General features: G+C 38.1%; 3 protein-coding genes across 3 annotated transcripts; all 3 read right to left on the bottom strand.

The window, feature by feature from the left end:
• Nucleotides 1–871: 871 nt before the first annotated feature.
• Nucleotides 872–1,926, bottom strand: LOC138934320 (transcription factor Adf-1-like). The gene is made up of 2 exons (XM_070297943.1): nucleotides 1,755–1,926; nucleotides 872–1,599 (listed from the first exon to the last, which is right to left on the bottom strand). The coding sequence occupies exons 1-2, from the start codon at nucleotides 1,924–1,926 to the stop codon at nucleotides 872–874; spliced, it is 900 nt and encodes a 299-aa protein (XP_070154044.1).
• A 230-nt stretch (nucleotides 1,927–2,156) lies between these two features.
• On the bottom strand, nucleotides 2,157–3,360 carry LOC138934319 (uncharacterized). Its single transcript, XM_070297942.1, has 4 exons — nucleotides 3,298–3,360; nucleotides 2,657–3,087; nucleotides 2,416–2,578; nucleotides 2,157–2,351 (listed from the first exon to the last, which is right to left on the bottom strand). The coding sequence occupies exons 1-4, from the start codon at nucleotides 3,358–3,360 to the stop codon at nucleotides 2,157–2,159; spliced, it is 852 nt and encodes a 283-aa protein (XP_070154043.1).
• A 7,707-nt stretch (nucleotides 3,361–11,067) lies between these two features.
• On the bottom strand, nucleotides 11,068–11,749 carry LOC138934318 (uncharacterized). The gene is made up of 2 exons (XM_070297941.1): nucleotides 11,604–11,749; nucleotides 11,068–11,443 (listed from the first exon to the last, which is right to left on the bottom strand). The coding sequence occupies exons 1-2, from the start codon at nucleotides 11,747–11,749 to the stop codon at nucleotides 11,068–11,070; spliced, it is 522 nt and encodes a 173-aa protein (XP_070154042.1).
• Nucleotides 11,750–26,054: the final 14,305 nt, after the last annotated feature.

The following is a 26,054-nucleotide window of genomic DNA, read 5'->3' as shown; positions in this document are numbered from 1 at the left end:
TCGAAGGTGATTGGAGAAGAGAAATGTACAGGGGACCGATCACTGATGTTGGTCGACTTGGGTCCAACAATCCCTCAGTGAGAGCTGATGCTCAGCGAAACATCCTCAAAGATTATTTTTGTTCAGACATTGGCCAGCTGGATTGGCAGTGGGAACAAGCGCTAAGGGCATATAATGTTAATCCCCTTTAATAATATAAGTTAATATATAATAAGTTAAGTTTAATAACAGGAATTAAGTTTAAGTTTAGTGTTAAGTTTATGTATAATGTTCAATAGTCATGAATGATCTACGTTCTACTTTTATCTATTGTCATTATTTGTATTTTTTCAATATGATATTCGAAAGCTTAACTGAATTCAATGAAACAGTAAGTGTATACATAAAGCTTGTAAAAGTTGGGAAAATAAATATAATGTATATTAAATAATCACTTTCATTTATTGTTCTGAAAATAGTCTTAACGTAAAAAACAAAAATACTGACATCAAATACTAAACATTTGTACTTTGACCACGAACACATTGCACTTCTTAATAATTAAATATAAGAGTAGGAACACTTGTCCAAGAACAAAAATTATCACAAAAAGAATTAAATATTAGTTATTAATGACTTAAAAAATCACATTATGTCTTATATCAGGCACATAAATGTATGAAAAATAAAATGTTATTAACAACTCAAAAAGTCATATTATATCTCGCGAAAAAATATGTTATAGCGACTAAAAAAATCATGTTTTTCTAATCATTATATGTTTTGTATATATATATAATTTTTTTATATACTTAAATTATATATATACTTTATAAAATCTTTAATCTACATAACAAAACATAATTACACAAGTATTCCAGCTGTAAAAGAATTACAGATTTTGAACCGTTTCCACTGTTGTCAGGTTCTGATATTTATCCAAAACAGATAAACATTCAATATAACATTGGATTTTGTACTTGGAGCTTACTCTTCTCAATGCATAAATTAAAGCCTTTGCCATTGCTGCCTCTTCTCCATTATCGTCACTGACAGGCTGTGAGCGCTTTTCTGTTAAATTATGCATAAGCATGTTTATAGTCTCAGTCGTATTGCCTATCATTTTAGACAGCTGTTCCTGTTCTTTATGAGACTCCTTTAGTCTCCGAGTTGCAGATTGGTCAGGTGGTGGGGAAACTAAATCTCTCCTTGCAATAGCTAATGACTTTGACTGACTAATTGAAGATACTGAAGTTGCTAAAGATTCTGAAGACGTTGATCTCTCTGGTGGTGGAGTTGAACCATCACTAAAAAGATTTGGAGTCCACACATTGCTAAACGATGATCCAGATGCTGACTGCGATGCTAACTGTAGTGCAGATTGTGGTGTTGACGGGGATGATTGAGTGATTATTGTACTCCCTCGCACAAAGTTGCTAGATGTACTGCGATGGGCCACGTGTGGTGCCAAAAAGAGAAGGGAGTGATACAAGTACCATGTTTTCCGTGGCCTCTTAGAAGTGTCATTCCCTGTACCCGATGGCTCGTACATCTTCTCAAGGCGGTGTTCTCGAGTGAATTGACCGCGAAGAATTTTCCACTGTTTCTGTACCATGTCCACTGCAAAATAAAATGAACTATAATCTCTCCAAACTAATCTAACCTAAACTTATCCCTTGAATTATGCGACCATCCAGTATCCATAAAATATCTACAAACTATACAAATGAGTCCATATTTTTATCTCAAAATTAAAACATTTTTTGTTTATTTACCTGACATATTGCAGGCACTTGCGATGGAGCTCCATGTATCAGCGACGAAGTTCTTGTCTTTATATTCTTTGCACTTTTTATCATAAAGACAAGGATTTCTTTGGACGAAATTGGCGAGCAGTTCGCCAAAAGCTTCATCCACCTGATTTTCTTCATTTTCTTTGTCCGACATATTATTTTTTGTTTATCTCGTACTTCGCGTTCACTCCGCTGTGTCCGCGATATCATCGTATTTAACGCGACGTTTCTTCGTTTTCTGTCGCCCGAGATAAAAGTTGACGAACTCCAGAAGAAACAAGAAACACGTGACAAAAAACACAATTGTCGGTAAAACAGTGCGCAAAGAGGCAAAAAGGCAAGAGGCAAAAAGCAAGAAACAGGAAACAAAGAGCACATTGTAGATTAGCCTTTAGCGGCCCTTAACGCAAAACATTCCACCCACTTTGTGAATAGATCTTGTACTATTAAAATGTACGCAAAACCCGCCTTGCTTTTTGGAAACGGACCCATTATGTCGGCAGCCATCATGGTCCATGGGCCTTCCACAACGCGGTGACCCATGAGATCCGCTAGGTTGACTTGCTCGACCTTGGTACGCTGGCAAACGTCGCATTGCCTAACGTACTTCGCGGTATCCCAAAACATATTCGGCCAATAATACGCGACTGCTAGTCGGTGGAACGTCTTCTTCACCCCTAAGCCCTAAATGTCCCGACTGTGGTGTTTCGTGTGCCTCTCTAAGCGCCGTTTCCCTCAATTCTTTCGGTAGTACCAGTTTCCATCGATCTAAGTCCTCCACAATATCCGATACAATAGCTTTGGATCTGCAATAATATAATTGATTATCTACTATTCGCCAATCTGTAAAACGTCAAGGTCCGTTCGCGACCTCTCCGCAATGCTTAAGATACCAAGCATCGGTCGTATTCGCGATAATGTTCGCCTCTACGGCAACTATTATTTTCACCTCGGTGTCACTCTCATACATACGTGATAACGCATCCGGTACGTGATGCAATGCACCTTTACGATGGACTATTTCATAATCGTACTCTAGGAGTTCCAGAGCCCATCTCGCGAGTCTGCCCGTCGGATTTTTAAGATTATGTAGCCAACGTAAGCTACTGTGGTCCGTCACGACTGTAAATTTATATCCCTCTAAATACGGCCTAAACTTCTTAATGGCCCATACGACCGCTAAACACTCTTGTTCTGTAACCGAGTACCTTTTCTCGGGGCCTGCTAGAGCTCGACTCGCGAAAGCTACGACATGTTCGATCCCACCTATCTTTTGGGTTAACACGGCTCCTATTCCCACCGAACTCGCGTCTGTCTGCAAAACAAACGGAACGTTAAAATCCGGACACGATAACGTAGGTGCGGTAACTAAGTGTGACCGAATTTTCTCAAAAGCGCGACACTGTGCATTCCCCCACTCCCAGCGCTGACCCTTTTTCAAAAGCTGGGTTATCGGTTCGCTAATGGTTGCGAACTGTGGTATAAACCGACGATACCAAGACGACATGCCAAAAAATCTACGCACTTGCTTGATATTGCGCGGAGCCGGATAGTCTAGTATTGGCTGAACTTTGTCCGTATCTACCATAAGCCCGTCTCGTTGGATGACAAATCCAAGATATCGAACCTGCGGGCGGTTCTCCGATGCCCACGGTACGCGCAAACATACCGCGCGCTATGACGTTAAACAATAATAAGATCGATTACGTGCATTGGAATGATCCCAACGAGTTGGTAGATCGCTTGCGATTGCTGGAAGCTTCGCGTCAAGCCGGCAACAATGCCCACGACAATGAAATATTATCAATTATCGAGGAACTTTACGAAGCTGGCCTTATTATAAATTAATCTATGCGTCAGCGAAACGAGTCAGTCTGTCATTATTGTTTGTATCAAAATGTCGATTAATAAATTTGGATTATCGTTGGAAACACCAAACAAATTATACTATCAATGGAATGGATTACTAAGAAATTACGTGCGCGATAACGTTCTGTGCCAGACAGCCTCCGGCTTTGACGCAAGGTCGCGCAAGATATGACGCGTAGCGCAACCGGAAGATGATACTGATGCAGCAAACAAACAGTTCGTGGAAATACGTGTCAAGCTTTTGGAGGACAGACAGGAAGAACTTGAGAAAAAAATAATCACGCTCGAGACGAATGTGCAAACGCTGCAAATAATGATGGATGAGATGCAGAAAATGCTTCGGTATGCAACTCACGCGCAGACTACATCTAATTCAGCGCAGGAGAAGAAAGATATATAAAGAATATACAGGGTGTCCCATTTTAATCTTCTCAGGCAAATATCTCAAAAATCAAGCCTGGAAGAGAAAAATGTTTCAGACAAAAATTGTTTGGTTTTGAGGGGGCCATAAGATGGTACCATTGGTTTGACCTTGGAAAATCATTTGAAGGTCATGTGAAGGTCAACTTTAAAATCTTAATTGGAAACCCCCATTTTTTATTTAGTATTCGTATAGCTGACATCGAGAGCTTTCCAAAATACTATAATAAAGTATTTTGTTATTAGGTACTTTTTGAGTTATTTTATATTTTAATCTGACATATTTTGATATAAAAAATTAAATATCTCGTAAAATATTTAGTTTTTGATAATCTTACCGTAATACTTCTATGTACAGAATAATGAGACAAATCAATTCGTATAAAAAAAATTGTTTTTAAGAAAATTATTTACAATGTATTTTTTTAAACAATTATTTGTTTTTTTTTGGCACTAATTAATTTGTCTCATTATTCTGTACATAGAAGTATTACAGTAAAATTATCGAAAACTGAATATTTTACGAAATATTTTATTTTTTATATCAAAATATGTCAGATTAAAATATAAAATAACTCCAAAAGTACTTAATGAAAAAATACTTCATTATAGTGTTTTGGAAAGCTCTCGATGTCAGCTACAAGAATATTAAATAAAAAATGGGGGTTTTAATTTAAGATTTTAAAGTTGACCTTCACATGACCTTCAAATGATTTTCCAAGGTCAAATCATTGTCACCATCTTATGGCCCCCTTGAAGCCACACAACTTTTGTTTAAAACATTTTTCGATTTAACACAGTGTTTTTGAGATATTTGAGTGGGTCCTTTAAAATGGGACACCCTGTATATTTCCAGCAAACATCGAATATATCTGCCATATGACATAGACGTAACATATGCACTTATTATGTACATGTTATAACAATTATATCTTGGTTTGCTGAGTTACAATTTATGCAGTACAGTTCGAGAAAATTGAAGTAAAATATATTATATATGGATGTAAATATATTATACATATAATTTTGAATACGATGATAAATCTTTATCATCGACAGTATATCGGTATAATCGATATGATTGAGGACTAATGAATAATATATAAACATTTTCACATAAATGTGAATATTTATATATTCTTATGACATAAGTATCAGGAATGTGTCGGATATTCGGCAATTATCCGGTATCCGGCCAATCCGGCTACTTTTTTACACTCCGGCCGGATAGCCGGATAGATTAACTATTTTTTTTTAAATTTCAAATGTAATGAATAATAAATTAATAACGTATATAAAATTGTATATAACCGTATAAAAGTTACATTGATAAAAATATTTAATTAGATTGACCAATGTCTGATAAAATATAGATCATCAAGATATTTCATCAAACGTTTAGTCAACCTAATTAAATATTTTATTGTTTGAGTATTGACACTATATACATTAATATATATGTTCAAATGATATAATATTATCGATATAAAATAATTAATTATGCGCGAAATGGTAAATGTACATATAACTTTAATTATAATCTTTTTTTTATTGTAAAGCACAGTTAAATTCATTTTTTCTGTTTCTTCGCATAATTGCCGGATAATATCCGGTTATCCGGTAGCAATAAATGTTGAATTATCCGGTATCCGGTTATCCGGAAAATTCACTATCCGGCATATCCCTAATAAGTATGCACATATTAAAATTTACATTTATATAAATTTTAATATAAATATTTATAAATGCAAATATATAAATTCTCTGTCCGCAAAACATTGCAACAAAATTTTATAATTGTTACAATATTTTGAATATTTGTAACATAGAAAAGGCTCCTCCATCGCCCATTTTTGTGAGAACCAAAATATTTTATTCATTATTTTCATATCTGTCATTATAATTTGCAAGTAAGATTGAGGCATCCTTTTTTTGGCCAATATTGTTTCGAGTATCAGAATAGATCTTTTTTATAATCATAATTTCTTATCATTTTAAAAAAGACAGCAGTTTATTGCTTGCTATAATATTACAAAACCGTTTCCTCATACTCTTTATATCCTTGGAATATTTTTCCTTATAAGGATTGTCTCTTAATAACGAAGATGTATATATTTTTTCTCTTTAGCTACCAACTTGTATATACACAGCATTGTTATAGCCCGAGAAGGCTATATACGAATTATTAGATACATATTATTTTAAAGAGATATTATTTTATACAATAAGATATTGCTCAACGTGTAACGCGAATACAGATCACGTTACGAACGTTGACCGAACGAAGCGCTGACAACGCGAGCCACGCGCGAAGCCCGAGCGACCGCGCAATCACCCATTACGAAAACGCGGAAACCAAGGCACGCGGAATAAGGATGTTGCGAAAATGCAACGTAGAAGTCCTACCGAAAAGCAGAAAGGAAATTGCGAAAATGCAAGCAAAGAAGTCCTACTTAGAACTCCTTAGCTTGCATCCGGATCTTGCCGCAAAATCGAGCGACACGACGCATGGTCTTGTCGCTAAACGATCCCCTCCTGGGAAACCAAGGGGAGTTAATAAAAAGGCCCACCGCTAACGAACGGCGGGCAGTCTTTACCATTAATATTACGCGGGCAGTCTTTACCATTAATATTACGCGGGCAGTCTTTACCATAAATATTACGCGGGCAGTCTTGATCATTAATTAATATTACGCGGGCAATCTTTATTCCTTTACGCGAGTAATATCTCTAGCAACCGCGAGTGTCAAAACGAATATCAATAATTATTATAATATTAAATAGCCACGCAGTCGGCAGAAATATACACGAAGAAGCGAGAGGCGAGTCTCGAGACCGAAACTCGACTCTAGACACGCGCACGTTAAGATAACCGTTATCGTGATACGCGACGTGAGCGAAAGTGCGGGAACATTGTAAATAAACCAAACCACAAATAAATCTGATATTAATCTATTTATTTAATGTGGAAAGTGTCCGAATTATTTAAATAAAGTTCTCAGGCGGAGCCCGAATTCCCAAATTCCTTCCGGCAAACGATCCCAACTACCGTGCCTCTCCGGAGGCACAACAGCATGATAGACTATTATATACGCGAAATTTGGTGCCATCAAAAAAAGAAAAAATATATCGCCAGTAATCACAATAATAATTCCTTCCAATAATTTATAAGCTTTTATTAGTATATATGCTTGGTTGCAATCATATGAAGGAATACCAGGTATGACACTTTGTCTTTCAAAAACGGAAGTTTTTTTTAAATTTCTTCTGGAATAACTGGTTTTTAACCAGAATATTCATGCAAATCGCATATGATATGAAATATTTTTTAAACCAACCAGCACACGAATAAAAATCGCCTCTGGGATAAAATATTTTTTTAATAACCAAAGCACACATTTAAATCGCATCTAATGTGAAATATTTTTTAAAACAACCAGCACGCGAATAAAAATCGCCTCTGAGATAAAATATTTTTTAATAACCAAAGCACATCTTCAAATCGCATCTAGTGTGAAATATTTCTTAAAATAACCAGCTCACGTATAAAAATTGCCTATGGGATAAAATGTTATTTTTTTAATAACTAGAGCACACATGCATTTGGTGGGAAATATTTCTTTCGACAATCAGTTCACGAATTGATCATTTCTGCGATATATTCTTCAACCAAAGCGTACATGCAAAACGTATTTGGTGGGAAATATTTCTTAAAATAATCAGCTCGCGAATTGATCGCCTCTGGCTAACTAACTACTGTGACACAACTATTATTACAAAATAAATATAATCAATTTTCAATGAAATAAGCAAATAAGCAAAAGAGTAATGATATTTTAATAAATTTAAAGTTACTATTACATATACACAAACATATATACACATATAGATAATATATAACACACATATAGTATACTCGGATAAGAAAGAGATGAACAGAGAAGAATGGGCAAAGAGAGAAAGAAGATATGAATGTAACTGAGCTAGTGTCTATACAAGTGCCAAAAATAACAAAAAAAGGAAATAGTTATATCTTTCTCCGTAGCAATACTTTATGCTCACTAATGTTTAGTGACTGATGTGAATTATTAATCGATATATCGTTTTCCAACCATTCCCTCGCTTACTCATTCCTATTCTCTATCTCTCTTCCTCTTTCTTTTTTTGCTCATATCTGTCCATTTATTTATAACAAAAATACTATATGAGTATTAAATACTATGTGCATCATATATAATGTGTATGTTTATGTGTATACAGTCATTCTAAATTCTATTTGAAGATAAATTTTGTTACAATTTTTTATACAAAAATCTTTGTTGTTTTTTATTTAGGAATTGCTTTAAAGATTATAATTTAAAAAAAAGAAATTTGGAATATTATATTTTTATATAATATTACATTATTATATTTATATTTTTGTGTAGACTGCATGGAAATAAAATTAAATATCTAGCAACATATTAGTATATAGTATACATCAGGGTTTGGAAGTAACGCGTTACTTGTAACGTCGTTACCGTTATAGTTATTTTTTTTCGGTAACAATCGGTACTTTTTTCTGTTTGTAACGGTAATGATAATGTCGTTACATTTTTGCAGTAACGGTAACAAATTAGCCGTTACTTTTATCGTTATTTTTTGATTTTTATTATCTTATATTTATTCAATAGATATATTTTTTGAAAAATATTTTGTAGCCTTCTATCATATCTTGCATTTTGATAGTCACTGCCGGTACCGAAAATCTATAATAACGTAAATTATAGATTTTACAATATTGACAATGAATATTAGGATACACTCTTAATAATATCACCATTTCTCTTATCAATATTTAAAAACAATCTTTGATAAAAATTTTCGGCAAAATTGAAATTTAAATTACAATTTGAATTCCTATAAAGATAAGTGTATTAAAAAGTAATGATATTAACATAAAAAATTAGAATCATTAAATATGTTTAATATTGTATAAAAAACGCTTGCTATATGTATAGAGACAAATTTACAAGGGGAGGGCCAGACGTGCCCATCTCAGATTCAAGAGGTGATTTTTCTATGAATAGTCCTTAATGAGAAAGAAATTGTGTTAAAGTTTTAGCGCGCGCTTTTCACGCATTCGTCAAAAAAAAATTATGAAAGATTTTCCAGCACGACTTAACCGCTTCGCGATAGCCGATAATCGAAGCGACCGTGTGGCTGAGCGGGTAGCGCTCAGGTCTTGTAAGCGCGGGATCGCTGGTTAGAATCCCCGAGTGTAATTTTTTTTTGTATAATTTTATTTTTTTCGTTCCTAGCAACATTTTAGCATTAAATAAATAAATATTGCGCGAGTTTTTCATAATAACATAAATTGCTTTCTATAAAAAAACAGAAGGAAATGAACAATGTTTAATTTAATCGTAAGGAATATGTTAATTAGTAAAATAATAATTATATAAACAACAAATTCATGCCTACAACAAAACAATGCCCTATAAATAAAAATATTTCGTTTGAATTTCATGCGTTAGAGGTTCACAATTTTGATATTTTTATTATTCGGTTTCGGATTGCTTTTCGTATACCTGACCTTGTGAGCAACGAAAATAAATGAAACAAATTTGTATAATATAAATTTTTTATTGTCAATGTTGACATATTACAAAATTGTTATACATTAATCAGTGGAATCAATAACACCCGTGCAAGATGCCGGATGATACTGATCGTAAAAACAGGGCGACCGGTTCCCTATATCGCCTATTCGAAACTTATAGCTGCTGTTGCTCACAAGGTCAGGTATACGAAAAGCAATCCAAAACCGAATAATAAAAATATCAAAATTGTGAACCTCTAATGCATGAAATTCAAACGAAATATTTTTATTTATAAGGCATTGTGAATTTGTTGTTTATATAATTATTATTTTACTAATTAACATATTTCTTACGATTAAATTAAACATTGTTCATTTCCTTCTGTTTTTTTATAGAAAGCAATTTATGTTATTATGAAAAACTCGCGCAATATTTATTTATTTAATGCTAAAATGTTGCTGGGAACCTTTCTCATTAAGGACTATTCATAGAAAAATCACCGCTTGAATCTGAGATGGGCACGTCTGGCTCTCCCTTTGTTAGAGTTTTTAATTGTAACATAGATTATTACATTTAATATTGATTATTAAATAATTTCATAATTTAATAGCTTATTTTAGCATTATAAAAACATAATGGAAAAGTAACGAATCGTTATTTTCCAAGTAACGGTAACGGTAACGCGTTACTTTTTAAAATCAGTAACGAGTAACGGTAATGTTCTTTACTCAAGAATACTGACTTTATTTTTTGTTAAATAATCAGGAAACTTTGTTTTGCGATAAATGACTTGGAAACGAATGTATGTATACGACAACTTTTATTGCATATGACTGCTGCAATGGCTGTACGGAGACTGAGCTGAGTACGTGCTGTTATATATGTGTTAGCGCCGCCTTCTTTGGCGGCAAAAACCGCAATTACAAATCAAAAAATACAAGTGCGCACTTAACAGATTACATTTAATTTGACATCAACATGCCGCCCGCCTTGACAAATATAATATATTTTCAAATAAACAAACAAATAAAATCTTGAGGTAATAATGTGAGGAGACTCGTATGCGCTAACGAAATTTATAACCTAAGCGGAAAAAAACGCAATCTAAATAATAATCACAAATTCTTCTTATTTTCTAAACTTAATAATTAATCTATTAACGGACAAACATTGGCAATAGATCTTTTGTAAACTTCCATATTATTATGTACAGTAACCGTTCGCACCGTCGGAGCCCGGATGAACCTCAATAATTCGTGCAAGATTTCATTTTAACGGTATTATGGCATTGTCTTTTAGCATGATTAATTGACTTGCAATTTGGTATTGGTGTCCGATCTCCACTTGCTTCTTTATTGACAAGACGACAGATATTCTTTCTGCCATCTGGCCCAGAAGTGCTGTTTTATTTGTTCCACATATTGCTATCTTGATAGTTTGTTCAGCGGTATATCTTGTAGGTTTGATTCAGGATACGCCATCAAGTTTTCGCTAATCAAAAAATGTCCTGGGTTTAATGCTCTCAGGTCTGCTGGATCGTCCGATATAGGGGTTAAAGTTCTGAAGTTTAATATAGCTTTCACTTGAGTTAATACTGTCGTCATTTCCGCTTCGGTAAGACAGATATTTCCCACAGTGCGCTTCAAATGTAGTTTCATGGAACGCACCGTTGACTTCCATAACCCACCAAAATGTGGTGCCGGTATAAAATGCCAGACAATATACTCCGCAGCTGTTGATTCCAGGACGCTTTCTTTGAATTCTTTATTATGAAGTAATGCCTGTAATTCTCTATCAGCTCTAACAAAATTTTTTTCCATTGTCTGAGTATAATTTCTTTACTCTTCCTTTACGTGAGATAAATCTGTTTAAGGACGCGATAAATGATTCTATCGACAAGTCTTCGACCAATTCAATATGTACCGCCTTTGTAGCTATGCAAACAAATATAGCTACATACGATTTGTACTGCTTGCTATTTCGATGCATTCTATCTCGTACGTAGAAAGGGCCGCAGTAGTCCACTCCTGCATTCCAAAATGGTCGAGCTACGTTGTAATTGCTTCTCGCCGGTGGTAATTGGCCCATAATTTGATGGCTAAGCATAGGGTGAATTTTACGGCATTTCATACAATTCTGTATTGTTTTTTTACCTGACTTTTTGCGAATATTGGCCAAAATTCTTCTCTAATCGCATTTAATGTTGTTTGACTCCCTGCGTGAAAGAGCTTCTTATGATAGCATTTTATTATTAACAACATGAAATGATGAGATGATGGAACTATGATGGGGTGTTTGCTTTTTTCTTGTAATGTCGCGTGTTTCAACCTTTCTCCTATTCTTAGTATTTCTTGTTGATCCAAGAAGGGATTGAGTGCAATTAGACTAGATTTTCGTAGAACTCTTCCGTTCTTTATCGACTTTATCTCGTCTTTAAATTATTTGCTTTGTACTATTTTCACTATCACTTTCATTACATCATCTATCTCTGATGCAGATACAGGTCCTATTTTACGTTTCTTCACATCGCATTTCGTATTATAACTAAATCTTAAGATGTATGCTATTATGCACAATAACTTATAAAGAGACGAGTATTTCCTACAGTCTATTATCAGTTCAACAATCACAGCTGCCGCTATTACCGTATGTTTCGGTTTTTCGAGCACATTTTCTATTTGTAACTCTTCACCTTCTTTTGGCCATGTATTTTCATTCATTTTTAACCAATGAGGCCTTTCCCACCACAATGACGATTGTTTTAAATGCTCGAGTGTGATTCCTCTAGAAATCAAATCCCCGGGGTTTTCTTTTGAACTTACATGTTGCCATTCAGAAGGTAAAGAGCTATTCTGTATTTCACTTACTCTATTAGCTATGAATATCTGCCATTTACGCGCTGGCGATTTTATCCATGCTAATACTATTCTAGAATCTGTTCAATAATATCTTTGGTGTACCTGCACGTTCAAGCTGGTTAGTACGCGGTTCATTAAATTTATGAAAAGGATGGCACCGCAATTCCAATCGTGGTAACGACAACGCTTTTAATGGTGCTACACGCGATTTTGACCATATCAAAAAGACGGTTATATTCTTATGATCTTTTCTAAAAATATATATGCTCCATATGCTTTTTCCATATGCATCGCAAAACCTGTGGGTTTGTATTTGCAAATCAGGATAGTATTAATCTTGGTATTTCCATTGTATTTAACAGTTTTAATTGTGATTTTATTGCAAGTCAAGCTTTATGAATATCCATCGGTACCGATTTATCCCATTGTATCTTTCGGGTCCACAAATTTTATACTAATATTTTTGCAGGTCCCACTAATCCTAGTAGATCAAATAATTTACAAACTTGAGATAGCATAGCCCTTTTTGTTACACGACCATTTCAGCTTATGGTAGTTTCATAATGAAATGTATCTTTGTACGGATTCCATAATAATATTTCTAATAACTTAGATTGCGGTTTTTTATCAATATCTATTGATATGTTAGGCATTTGAATATTATCGGAAACATTTGGCACATTGGTAATCCATTTGTAGATCGAAGCCCCCTTTTAATAATAATTCTGTTATTTTCTTTTTTAATTAAGTCAACTCACGCACTGTATTTGCGCCAGTGAGGAGGTCATCCATATAAAAATCTCTACGTATTACCTCTGCGGCCACCGGAAAGTTTGCTTCTTCTATCTCAGCTAATGGCTGTAAACATTTGACGGCTAAAAATGATGCTGGTTTAGTACCATATGTTACCGTGACCAATTCAAACGTTTCTACCTCATCACTAGGGTCTTCACGCCAAAGAATTGTCTGTAGAGAAGTTTGATTTTCGTGTATTAAGATTTGTTTATACATTTCTTTTATGTCTGCACATAGTACGTATTTCAAGTATCTAAATCTTATGATTATTGAAAAAAGTTCTGCTTGTAGTACCGGTCTCTTATATAATGCGTCATTTAAAGATTTCCCTTTTGAATCTTTACTGGAGGCGTCGAATACCACTCTAGTTTTTGTAGCGCTACTCTTTTTTATCACAGCCTGATGAGGTATAAAAACTCGTATTTTATCATCAAGAGCTTTTGATGCTTGTTTCATATGTCCTAATGGCAAATATTCTCTCATAAATTTAATGTAGTCGATTTTAAGATGTGGATTATTCATGTATTTCCTTTTTAACGCGTATAATCTTTTTTGGGTTATTTTTTTAAAATCACCTAATGATTTCAATACTTCTTCCTTAATAGGTAGTCGAACAATAAATCTACCATCGGGTTGACGACTATGATTTTTCTTAAAAAAATGCTTCACAATATTCATCTTCGTCAAACGTACTCTTTACACTTGTGTAATTTTCGATCTCCCAAAACTTGTGAATCGCTTTATTCAAATAATCTCTGAGGCTCAAATTATAACTTGTCTGTATTTTTTCACGTGTAAATATACCGATTATACCTGATATAAGTCATCTTAGTGATGACTTCTCCAATACCGGTTGGTTATTTCCTAGCTTTATTTGGCCTACACAAATTAATTCCCAAAACCTCTCTGCTCCAATGAGTATATCTATTTCACCAACTAGATTGAATCGCGGGTCCGCTAACTTAATATTCTTTGGTATGTTACAACTAGATTTGTCAAATTCAAACATTGGTATATTTTGTGTAATTTCTGGAATTACTATGCATTGTAAATCTATTTTAACCGTGTCAAACCGTGAAGTTAAGTTCAAATTTACTAATTTCATTGCATGGGATATTTGTTGATTAATTCCCTTGATTTGTGTCTGGTTATTTATCGATTTTAAACCTAGTTTTTCGGCAAATTCCTTCGTGATAAAATTTGACTGTGACCCGTTATCTAACAATGCTCTTCCCGTAATGTATCAATCTTCTCGATTCTTTACTTTAACGAACGCGGTGGACAATAACACTTGTTTTGCATTCGGTATTTTAATCAACTGAGTATAATTGCATACAGTGTTATCAGGCTTATTTGTTTCATTGCCTTGATTAGTGGCTGGGATTTCCTGTTCGGATTTATGCTTTTTTTGAACATTTTGATCATCGTGTAACAATGTGCTATGCCTTCTTTCACATAGTTTGTAACGATACATCCCTCCACTCGATCCGCCGGAAGTCCGCTGCTCGACAAACACCGGTCGGGCATAATGCGGAGGCGTCGAGCGCCCATTTTTAAGAGATAATAAACGTTCCAATTTGTAACCGCCGTTAAGCCGCGTGTTTACCCGGAACCGTCGCCGCGCTCGGGTAACCGTACCGACCGTTCCCGAAACTACCCGAGTCGCGCGCGGCGATTCACCGTTAAATAATATGCCTTAAACATTAAGGCATATTACGCACGCGCACCCGCCGGAAAAGCGATATAAATAGGGCATTTTACATTTCAAGACCAGATCTTCCGCAACCGCCAGAGTCTGTAAAACGCGTGGAAATCCGCTACGATCCTATAACCGCTCAAAGAGAGAGAAAACGGGGTTGGGAGTACCCAGCTTCCGCCGAGAGTTTGCGGCATCTCCACGAGCGATCCTTTCGATGTATTACGAAAAGAGGAAAACGGGGTTGGGTCGTCGAGTTATCCACGACCGCCTCGCAAAAGCGGTTTATTACAAGTTTATAGGTACTAGCTTGACAGTCCTTTGCAAGATTTTACCTTTTAAACAATTTAAACACTCAATGATTTAATTCGACTGAAGCGTTCATTTACAGATAAACTTAAAAAACTTTTGCATTGATAAATTTGATGACTCCCCTTACAGCGGAAGAAGGACATTGCGAAAATGCAACGTAGAAGTTCTACTTAAAAGCGAAGTAAAAAGGAATAAAGAAATTGCGAAAATGCAAGCAAAGAAGTCCTACTTAGAACTCCTTAGCTTGCATCTGGATTTTGCCAAAATCAAGCGACACGACACATAGTCTTGTCGCTAAACGATCCCCTCCCAGGAAACCAAAGGGAGATAATAAAAAGCCCATTGCTAACGAGCGGCGGGCCGTCTTTATCATTAATTAATATTACGCGGATAGTCACAATAACTATCAAGTGAGCAGTCTTGATCATTAATTTACCTAACGCGGGCAATCTTTATTCTTAATTACCTCCACGCGTGTGAAATCGCTAACAGTCGCGAGTGTCAAAGCGAGTGTCGATAATTATTATAATATCGAGTAGCCACGCAGTCGGCAGAAATACATACGAAGAAGCGAGAAGCGAGTCTCGAAACCGAAACTCGACTCTAGACACGCGCACTTCAAGATATCCGCTATCGCGATACGCGACGCGAGCGAATGTGCGGGAACATTGTAATTAAGCCAATTCACGAATAAAACAGATATTTATATATTAATTTGAATTCAAAGGTGTCAGAATTATTTAAATAAAGTCAGTGCAGTTCTCAGGCGGAGCCCGAATTCCTAAATTCCTTCGGCAAACGGTCCCATCTATTGTGCCACTCCGGAGGCACAACATAATTTGGTGGCGGCAGTGGGATCTGCCGGGGCATTGCCAGAGCTCACTCAAGACTTGCACAAGACACGGTTGTGTTAAAAAGCGTGCACGCCAACAATCAATTCAATTGAAGTGGACGGACGGGAGCAGCAGCCAAGCCTTCTCCAAGACCTGCAAAGCACCCAGAGTGTAAACAGGACAGGCACGCCAGCACACGTAAAACGTAACCACAATCGACGGAAGACAACGCACGGACAACAGAACGAGCATCGTCACAACAGCTGTAGCAGAAATGTGAGCTGCCAAGCATCGCGACTTACGGTAACTCTACGGACAATGATCGCCGTACGACGAGCATCGTCAGCCGTATCAGCCGCCGAGTGAAGGACTGCAGTGTCAGCGATCTACTGACACAGCGAGCGATCATGCGAGCCGTCATAATATTGTATGTCCGAAAAATTTAATAAATATAATTGCGTGAATGTCGGAAGGTTCTAATATACCGAAACCGATAGCGAACCGATCATGGTTACTAAGCGAATCAGCCCGACGAGCAATAAGCGTAAGTTTAACATCGCGAGAAAATTTTGATAAAGCGCGAAGAAACTTAGAAAAACAATACTCGAGCGAAAGCAAGTCCGAGTTACCGGATAATGTCGTCACAGAACATGAATTTCCGTTTAACAATTTTGACAAAAGCCTACTCCCGCGTAATACGACTGACCCCACTGACAATATTCAACGCGAGACTAAACGAACGCGTCCATATATCAGCAGAACTCCAAGTAGAGTATCCTTACGGCGCGAATTTTCATTAACTTTCTACAAGAGCGATCTATTCGATCCGGAAGAGATTTATCGCCAACAAGAAACTAATATGACCAAATCGTGAATTCTACACGAACGCACTCCCGTAAACCAGCCACGAAGCGCGGTAGAGGAGGAAATCGAAAACATGCGACAATCCATTCGCCAGATGGACCGCGAGATAGAGGAGGCAAATCGCACGCCGCCTCCCGAACCAAACTATGAAGAAGAAAGAGGCAACGCGCACCTTCTCGAAATATTAAATAAAACACGCACGGAAGTAAGATCATTAAACAGGCGAGTAACGCGAGTAGAAGACGCGATCATGGAGTTACCACGTCACGGATATAACCGCTCAGAAGACTGTAACGACGCGTTTAATGGAACATACGGACGAACCGCACGCGACATCAGAAGTCGACGAAGCGCCGCTCCAAATTACTTACCGTTAAAAAAAGCAAGAGCAATGATTCCCGAATTTGACGGAACATCGCGACATAAGTTATTAGAATTTTTAAATGCATGCACGTACGCCGTTCAAGACATAAATCGTGTCCAAACGAACGGTGGGCAAATGAACGGTGTCCAAACGAACGGTGGGCAAATGAACGGTGTCCAAACAAACAGTGAGCAAATGAACGGTGTCCAAACGAACGGTGGGCAAATGAACGGTGTCCAAACGAACGGTGGGCAAATAACGGTGTCCAAACGAACGGTGTCCAAATGAACGGTGCGCATCTTTCTGTGTCCAAACGAACGGTGTCCAAATGAACAGTGTCCAATTGAGCGGTGTCCAAGTAAACGATGCGTATTTTCTTATGTGTTCAAAAGCTACTGTATCCAAAATTACTGTGTCCAATTGAACCGTGTGCAAAATCTCGTGTCCATTTGTAACGTGTCCATTTGTACCGTGTCCAATTATACTGTGTCCAAGTGCACCACTCCCGACGTCACGGGGGAGTGGGGGGGGGTGACGTCACGGGAGGGTGACGTCACGGGGGGTGACGTCACGGCGGGGGGTGACGTCACGGGGGGGTGACGTCACGGCGGGGGGGTGACGTCATGGGGGTATGACATCACGGGGGTGGGAATGACGTCATGGGGTGGGAATGACGTCACGCGGGGGTGACCGCGGCGGAACGGTAGGCGCGGGGTCCGCGGAGAGGGGGAAGGGAGACCGCGGCGGAACGGTAGGCGCGGGGGCCGCGGAGAGGGGAAGGGGGACCGCGGCGGAATGGTAGGTGCGGGGCCGCGGGGAAGAGGGAACGCGAAGGTACGATGCCGCGAGTAGGTGTGACAGAGATAGCGCGAGGCGTCCGCAATGTGTAAGAGAAGGATAGCGCTAATGATATTCTATGGGCGTGGGAGAAGAATAGCGCGAGGCGGTGCGAGAGAGAGAGCATACGCGAGGCGGTGCGAGAGAGAGAGCGTCCGCATGCACTTGAAAGAGAGATAGCGTCCGCACGCTTACTCTCAGCTCTTGATAACAAAACAAATGTTAGCATGTTTCCACGAGCAAATATCTAAAGTCTTTTAAATATGAATAATATATTATTATAATATGTAAACCACTATCGAACGGCAATCGAATGGCTATGAACGGCTATTGAACGGCTATCGAACAGCTTTGAACAGCTTTTGAACGGCTATTGAACAGCTTTGAACGACTATCGAACGGCTTTGAACGACTATCGAGCGGTTTGAACGACTATTGAACGGCTATCGAACAGCTATTGAACGGCTTTGAACGACTATCGAACGGTTATTGAACGGCTATCGAACGGCTTTGAACGGTTATCGAACGGCTATTGAACGGCTATTGAACGGCTATCGAACGACTATTGAACGGCTATCGAACGGCTTTGAACGGTTATTGAACGGCAATCGAACAGCTATTGAACAACTATTGAACGGCTAACGAACGACAATTAAACAACAAAACAATTATTTATACACCATTCAAATATTTAAAGTCTATGTGCATGTACTGAAATGTAACATTCATAGCCTGATAAGGTGGCTGACGCTGCTATCTAACGTCACGTACTGAAATTTAATACTCGCATACTGGGATATGAAAGAGGAAAAGGGAAGAATAAAAGAGAATAAAATATATTTTAACAATAGTTTATTCTAAATAATGTTTGGGCGAATCTTTATGATGATTCGTCCACCAATTGAATATTTTAAATACATTTTGTAAAGCGCAATTTTTCAAATGTTTTTCACAGCGCATAGTATTAATAACATCTAGCTTATTTAACGAAGTGATATCTTCATAGTCCGCATCCAAGGTTTCAATAATAACGTCGTTTCTCGCATCATCGTCAAGTATATCGACCAGCCATTCTCGTTTTTCGCATCCTTTAACGTACACGATAGAAGATGCTCCATCTTCCTCTTCCGTCGCGCCCATCACAGCTCTCGTAATTAAACGCCTAGCGAAGCTGTATGGAACGTTTCCATCCTCCCATTGAAGTCCATGGTGATGTCCGATTAACCATAAAGCTTGGCATCTCTCAGATTTTGTAAGCGCACGCCATGGTACGGGACTTGCAAAAAAGTAATGAGAGAGAACAGATCCATTTCTCAATATCGCTACTTCCTTCACGACAAAGTTTCTCCCGATAATGAATCCCTGCAGATCCACAAACGTTGGCGCGATCATGCTAATAATATTACCGTACAATTGCAAGAACGATGTAAGACTGTTGCCGATCGTCAAAATCTCAATCTTTTTATATTTTGACATTGGAGGGGATATTTGCTGATTTAGGTAATTTTACGAACTACGTTGGTCAATGGGCAATATTCGACAACGCGATCGTGCAAGATGAGACAATAGGCGGTAGTATTTGTCGGTATATCCTCCTTGCACTCAAACTCTAATCTCACGTCCACGGTGGAATTTTTGACAGACTCGTTTTGTCGCGAGCAATCGATAACCGCGAGAGGACCGCAATGTAGAAATTTTGAAATGTTTAATAACACATCATCATTATCACATCCGTAATAAGATTTGCGAAAACGAGAATACATATCGAACAAGAGGGCGAATCTATTTTTATCGAAATCTAAATTCAAATCATCGTAGGGATAAAATTCCGAGTTCAGATAGAGTTTAACGTTGGTCAATTTGCAGTCGTCGAATGTAGTAATATCTTTTGACACAGCATTTTTTCTACCAGTCTGCAGCGCAAAGATCACGTATCGCGGCTTCTCCAGCTGAGAGGCGGCTTTCACGGTCCACGAATGCTTGGTCGTATTATGCAATAGAGGAAATTCGTATAGATCCCAAGAGCGAAAACTGATATTCAAGTATCGCCCGCTTTCCAACGCGCGCAGCAAGGATAGTTTATTGACCTCGCTCAATATTACATGTGGCATACGCCATTGTATCTTGAATAATTCGATATCAGCTTCAGCCGAAGCATGTCCAAATATGCAATTGTTATCGTTGCGCGAACGTATCAGAATTAATTCGTGACGAGCTTTGATCACAATTCGCTTATAATCTTCGCAAAAACCCAATAGTATGTTTAACGGCACGCAAAAATTGAAGTAAGATTCAACAGCATTATGTGACATATTCCACGCAGCATTCCCCAAGATTTTACCTTTCTCGGTTGTTAGAGAGATATAGTTTTTAATCGTAGAAGTTATTCCAACGTTTCTGTTGCGGGCAATCTCCACACCGTCGAGTTCATATCGAAGTTCATCAAACATAAACGCGACACAATTGTTTCCCAATACCACTCTTCCCTCTTCAGCTACTTTACGCACCATCAACTTTCCTTCGACGTATAGAAAACTTTCACATGGTAACGTGTACAAATCTGGATGTTGTATCGGTATTCGTATCTCGTCGCTATATCCAAGCGTTGTGTTGGCGTATGGATTGTACGTATGAGTCTCAATCTTGATGATACGGTCGTCAAAGATCGGCTCATCTCCGATATTCAAGATGTCAATCATATTGTTATATATTTCGTACGACGAATCCCAATGATTTTAAAAACTCGCGATTCAACGCGCTGAGCTTCTTTTTAGCGTAACCAGATATCTGATTATTGTCACCCGATACAGTAGTCACTCGCCTTCTAGCAAAAATATTGTCCCTCGCAAAGATATTGTCTCTCGCGTGCTCCGTGCTTCCGTTCAACACAAGCATTTCATTTGTCAAAGGCTTTATTTTTGCCGCCGCCGTATATGCAATCTTACGGTAATTTCCTCTCCTCGAAAATCGAGCAAATGTCCTTCTTGATCAACAATGCGTATCGTTAAATCAGTAATGCTCCGTGCGACGATCGGTAGATAAATGATCTGTGCTGGCGTTTCCGATATTTTATATCCTGGCGGCACGCTCGGTGAAAATTCATGTATCGTGTGTACGCGCTTGTCATTGCTGTACGCGCCAGTGGTTACGCTGCATTCTATACGAATAATATTTACGCTAATAATATTTATTGGTACATCCGATTCGTGCCATTTCCGAGGCTGTAATATACGATTCGACGAGAATCCCAACAACGATCCAACATTGCCCGGTTTACTAAAATTTATTCTATAGACACATTTGATTTCACTTTTTAGCGTATTATGATTAGCGCGAAGCATTATTGGATATTCATCGTGTTCTTCGTCATCAACAATATCGTTGGAATCAACTACGCGTCGATGTCGTAAAATTGCATGTCGGAGATATTCGTTTATAGCGTGTAATTCGTACGATCCCTCGGGAATCGTAATTTCCTTATCGTCGTTATCAAAATAAAATTTATTATTCCAAGAATTCACGTTCGATATCGTATGATACGTTTCAAAGTCCGTTAAACCAAGCTCGTAATCGCCATCGTCTAAATCTATAGCCGGAAAGTAACTTACAGCAAGCGCGCTACTCTTGCCGGTCAACGTAAGTGTAAGTGACATGCTGGAAAACTGTCAAACGAATACTGAGTCGCGATGGTGAATTGTCAGGCTTTAAATTTATATCGATCATCGACCGTTTGAAGAAATCCAAGACACAATTGTCCACAAATACTTTGATTATAATTTTGATAGGCTGTGTGATTGTATTCTATATTTGCAACATTCTGTCCAAAATATCGCACTAATTCCTTGGGCGGTCGCAGATTTCCAAAACTATCGAAATATACTACACGATCTCCCCTCTTTGCATACGCAACCCAATGAGTACCGGAACCATCGACCTCATCCAAATTGACGATACCGCTCTCATTTCGTCGTACACCGTTTATCGGTAAATTATTGCGCATGAAAACACCTCTAAAAAATTGTATACACATACGTCTTGCAAGCTGTTCCAATTGTACATTGGTTGTTACACCGGCAGGCATTTTTATTTTGACATTTTTTTTTTCTTGGCTGCTGTTGAGAACCCTCGTCCACGCTTGTATGGAGCGAGATAAAGTCCGTGACCTTCCATGGCGCGATTATGACCCTGCATTTCTTCGAGCTGACGTTGCGTCGCCTTGCTATCGTTCACCGCCTTCGCGATTCCCGCTGCTCCGTCAGCCAACGAACCGAGAACTCCCAATAATGGTAAAATTGGTAAGATACCACCGCGCTTCGCTATAGGAAGTATTCGTTTTTTCGCAGTCTTTTTCTTCATCGATGATTTTTTTGTTTTCAGCCCCATACCGAATTTTGTCTTTGCCTTCATAGCCGCCCAAACAGCTGTAGCGGCTGCTCTTTCGCCAAGAGTCGAATCTCTCGCGGTAATACGCGTTCGCGCTTTCGTGGCGAGCATATTATCCGCAACGTGTCGTTGACCAAGATCGTTGCTTCGGGAATAAGCTATGTCGTGCTCGCGACACGCGGCATCCAATGGATTGATACCTCGATCGCCTCTAGCCAATCGTGTTTCTAAATGAGTTCCTGGTCCGCAAAACTGATAGCCTGGAATATGTAATTCGATAGGAAGTGCGTTTATCGCACGATTTAACAAACCGCTACCTCTTATAATTTTTGCTGACATTTGTCACAATTTTTTATTAACGGTGTTAGACCGTCGAAATGTGTTTGTTGCCACGACAAATTATAATGTCGCGTGCATCGACGATACTGTTGAACCTCTGAGTCAGCTTTTATATGTTCGGGAAGCTTGTCCCACAATTGTTCCACGTAGCTACCAAAGTCTCGCAGTAAAACAATCTTGGAGATAATCTGTAACTGCTCGGTGGTAAGCTCGAGAATATCGCTGTCAACCGATAGAAGAAGAAACATTTTTGAGACTGAGCGGTTTCGATTCGGTGCGCCTCTATAAATAGGGCCCCGATGACTTATTTTCCAAAATCTGATTTGAGATTCGCGAGAGCAAACATGCGGTTCGCGCGACAAGCGACGATAATCAAAGTGATAAATTTTGACGATAAAACACGAGTAATGTCCGAGAAAGAAATACGCAAGCATGGAAACATGCTGCAGACTACTATACGCGGTATCATTTGCGGTCCTTCGAATTGCGGTAAGACTAACGTGTTGATAAGTTTGATAGAAAGTCCACACGGTGTACATTTCGAGAATGTGTACGTATATTCGAAATCGCTTCAACAACCGAAATATCGATACTTGGAAAATTTGCTATTATCGATCGATGAAATTGGTTATTTTACATTCTCTAATAATAGTGACGTTATTCCACCGAGCGAGGCGCTTCCGAATTCCATTTTTATCTTTGACGACGTGGCGTGCGATAAGCAAGATACGATAAGAGAGTACTTTGCAATGGGTCGACATTCGAGCGTCGACTGTTTCTATCTTTGTCAAACGTATGCCAAGATACCCAAGCATCTTATACGGGACAATGCAAATTTACTGATATTTAAACAAGATGGTACAAACTTGAAACATGTATACAACGATCATGTAAATACTGACATGTCTTACGGCGATTTTCGCGCATTCTGTCAGAAATGTTGGCAACACAAGTATGGATTTGTAGTGATTGATAAAGACAGTTTACAGACTAATGGAAGATATCGAAAAGGATTTAACGATTTTGCAATACCGTAAAGTGGTTAGTCGCTATCGATACATCGATCGAGCAACGTCTAAAATTTTTCGTACGAGCGCAACATGACGACGACGATTGACAGTGACGATCGTGAGAAGATTGCGAGAGAGATTGTAAAAAACGAGCGAATCAGTCCGCAAGAAATGTCGTTTTTTAAAAACCGGTCAAATGGAGGAAGACGTCGCATTGGAGAGGCACTTTAAACCAATTATCGAACCTCTAAAACAACTTGTCGAAAATACAATCAATGTGGAATCTAATGAAGCAAAAATCGAACCATCGAGTATGCTCGAAGATAAGCATCTGAAAAAAGAGTCTGGAACAAAGCGAACAAGGTCAAATATATCATTGAACGATTCGCTAATAACTTCTACTCCAAATCAATCGAAACGTAAGCGAATGAAACAATTATCGAATGTGATAACTTCTACTCCCATAAAAGATGTACAATCGAGTCAAATATTGCACGAAAGATCGTCTCCGTATGTGGAAGAAGTTTTCGAAACCATGCCTGAAACGCTTGTGACATCGGTTCAACATCTGCTACAAACGTCCGAGGGTCAAAATACATTGCGCACACATCTGGGTCCACTAGGGCAAAAATATGTTGGAGCTATTTTGAGTCAAGGTAAAAATAACAGTATGGATTATGTTTACGGTGTTAAATTTTGCAACGAAGGAATGATGATTGGTGATCAAATTTTTGATGTGGATAAAGATGACAATATAATTATCGATGGAATAAGATATGTGGGACCAGGTTTCTATGAGTTGATTTTCAAGAGAATACCCGACGGTGATGTATACAATGATGATGATAAAATTAAATACAAAAATATATTACTGGCAACAAATGCGCATAGACGTGGCAATGATATGCGTAATCCAGTGTTAAGTAACAAGGGATACAAGTATAAAAATATAATAGCACCATTAATCTCTATTAAAAAAGCTGGAAGAGGTATAAACATACCGCGCGCTATGACATTAAACGATAATAAGATCGATTACGTGCATTGGAATGATCCCAACGAGTTGGTTGATCGCTTGCGATTGCTGGAAGCTTCGCGTCAAGCCGGCAACAATGCCCACGACAATGAAATATTATCAATTATTGAGGAACTTTACGAAGCTGGCCTTATTATAAATTAATCTATGCGTCGGCGAAACGAGTCAGTCTGTCATTATTGTTTGTATCGAAATGTCGATTAATAAATTTGGATTATCGTTGGGAACACCCAGCAACTCATACTATCAATGGAATGGATTACTAAGAAATTACGTGCGCGATAACGCTCTGTGCCAGACAGTCTCCGGCTTTGACGCAAGGTCGCGCAAGATACGACGCGTAGCGCAACCGGAAGATGATACTGATGCAGCAAACAAACAGTACGTGGAAATACGTGTCAAGCTTTTGGAAGACAAACAGGAAGAACTTGAGAAAAAAATAGTCACGCTTGAGACGAATGTGCAAACGCTGCAAATAATGATGGATGAGATGAAGAAAATGCTTCGGTATGCAACTCACACGCAGACTACATCTAATTCAGCGCAGGAGAAGAAAGATATATAAAGAATATATGTGGAGAAATTATCTCATTATTGCAAATTATGCCTCGATCAAATATGTCGCAAAAGACCTCTGAAAAACAGCTGCTCGTGGAAGAATTGCATGCTCCAGCGAGAAAAAATTTCCCACATAGACGTGTCATAGTACGCGGATACGACGATCTGTGGCAGGCGGACGTGGTCGAGATGCGTCTATATGCACGATTCAACAAAGGCTACAACTATATACTCACAGTTATCGATGTGTTGAGCAAGTATGCGTGGGCTGTACCGCTCAAGAGTAAGAGTGGAAACGAGACGGCTGATGCTATCGCAAAGATAATTCGAGACGATGGAAGATGTCCGAAAAATTTTCAAACCGACAGAGGAAAAGAATTTTACAATGCAAATGTACAGAAACTCGTGAAGAAACACAGCATTAATCATTATTCAACGTACTCTATCATGAAAGCCTCGGTCGTGGAACGATTCAACTGAACGTTAAAGAGCAATATGTGGAAAATGTTTACGTTTAATGGAAATT

Source organism: Polyergus mexicanus, unplaced genomic scaffold (assembly GCF_030449975.1).
Source record: "Polyergus mexicanus isolate NDT 795.1 unplaced genomic scaffold, iyPolMexi1.0 SCAF_6, whole genome shotgun sequence".
In the NCBI taxonomy this organism is placed as follows: Eukaryota; Metazoa; Arthropoda; class Insecta; order Hymenoptera; family Formicidae; genus Polyergus; species Polyergus mexicanus.
This window is presented reverse-complemented; position numbering and strand designations above follow the sequence as displayed.

What these genes read in the sequence shown, in the direction of transcription:
- LOC138934320 (XM_070297943.1), bottom strand. Translation starts at nt 1,926, where the DNA reads ATGTCGGACAAAGAAAATGAAGAAAATCAGGTGGATGAAGCTTTTGGC. An exon ending in AAGTGCCTGCAATATGTCAG is followed by an intron (nt 1,600 to 1,754) that starts GTAAATAAACAA and finishes TTTATTTTGCAG; the next exon opens with TGGACATGGTACAGAAACAG.
- LOC138934319 (XM_070297942.1), bottom strand. Translation starts at nt 3,360, where the DNA reads ATGGTAGATACGGACAAAGTTCAGCCAATACTAGACTATCCGGCTCCG. An exon ending in CTCCGCGCAATATCAAGCAA is followed by an intron (nt 3,088 to 3,297) that starts GTGCGTAGATTT and finishes TTTGTTTTGCAG; the next exon opens with ACAGACGCGAGTTCGGTGGG. An exon ending in TTCCACCGACTAGCAGTCGC is followed by an intron (nt 2,352 to 2,415) that starts GTATTATTGGCC and finishes GACGTTTGCCAG; the next exon opens with CGTACCAAGGTCGAGCAAGT.
- LOC138934318 (XM_070297941.1), bottom strand. Translation starts at nt 11,749, where the DNA reads ATGCTTAGCCATCAAATTATGGGCCAATTACCACCGGCGAGAAGCAAT. An exon ending in AATAGCAAGCAGTACAAATC is followed by an intron (nt 11,444 to 11,603) that starts GTATGTAGCTAT and finishes AAATTTTGTTAG; the next exon opens with AGCTGATAGAGAATTACAGG.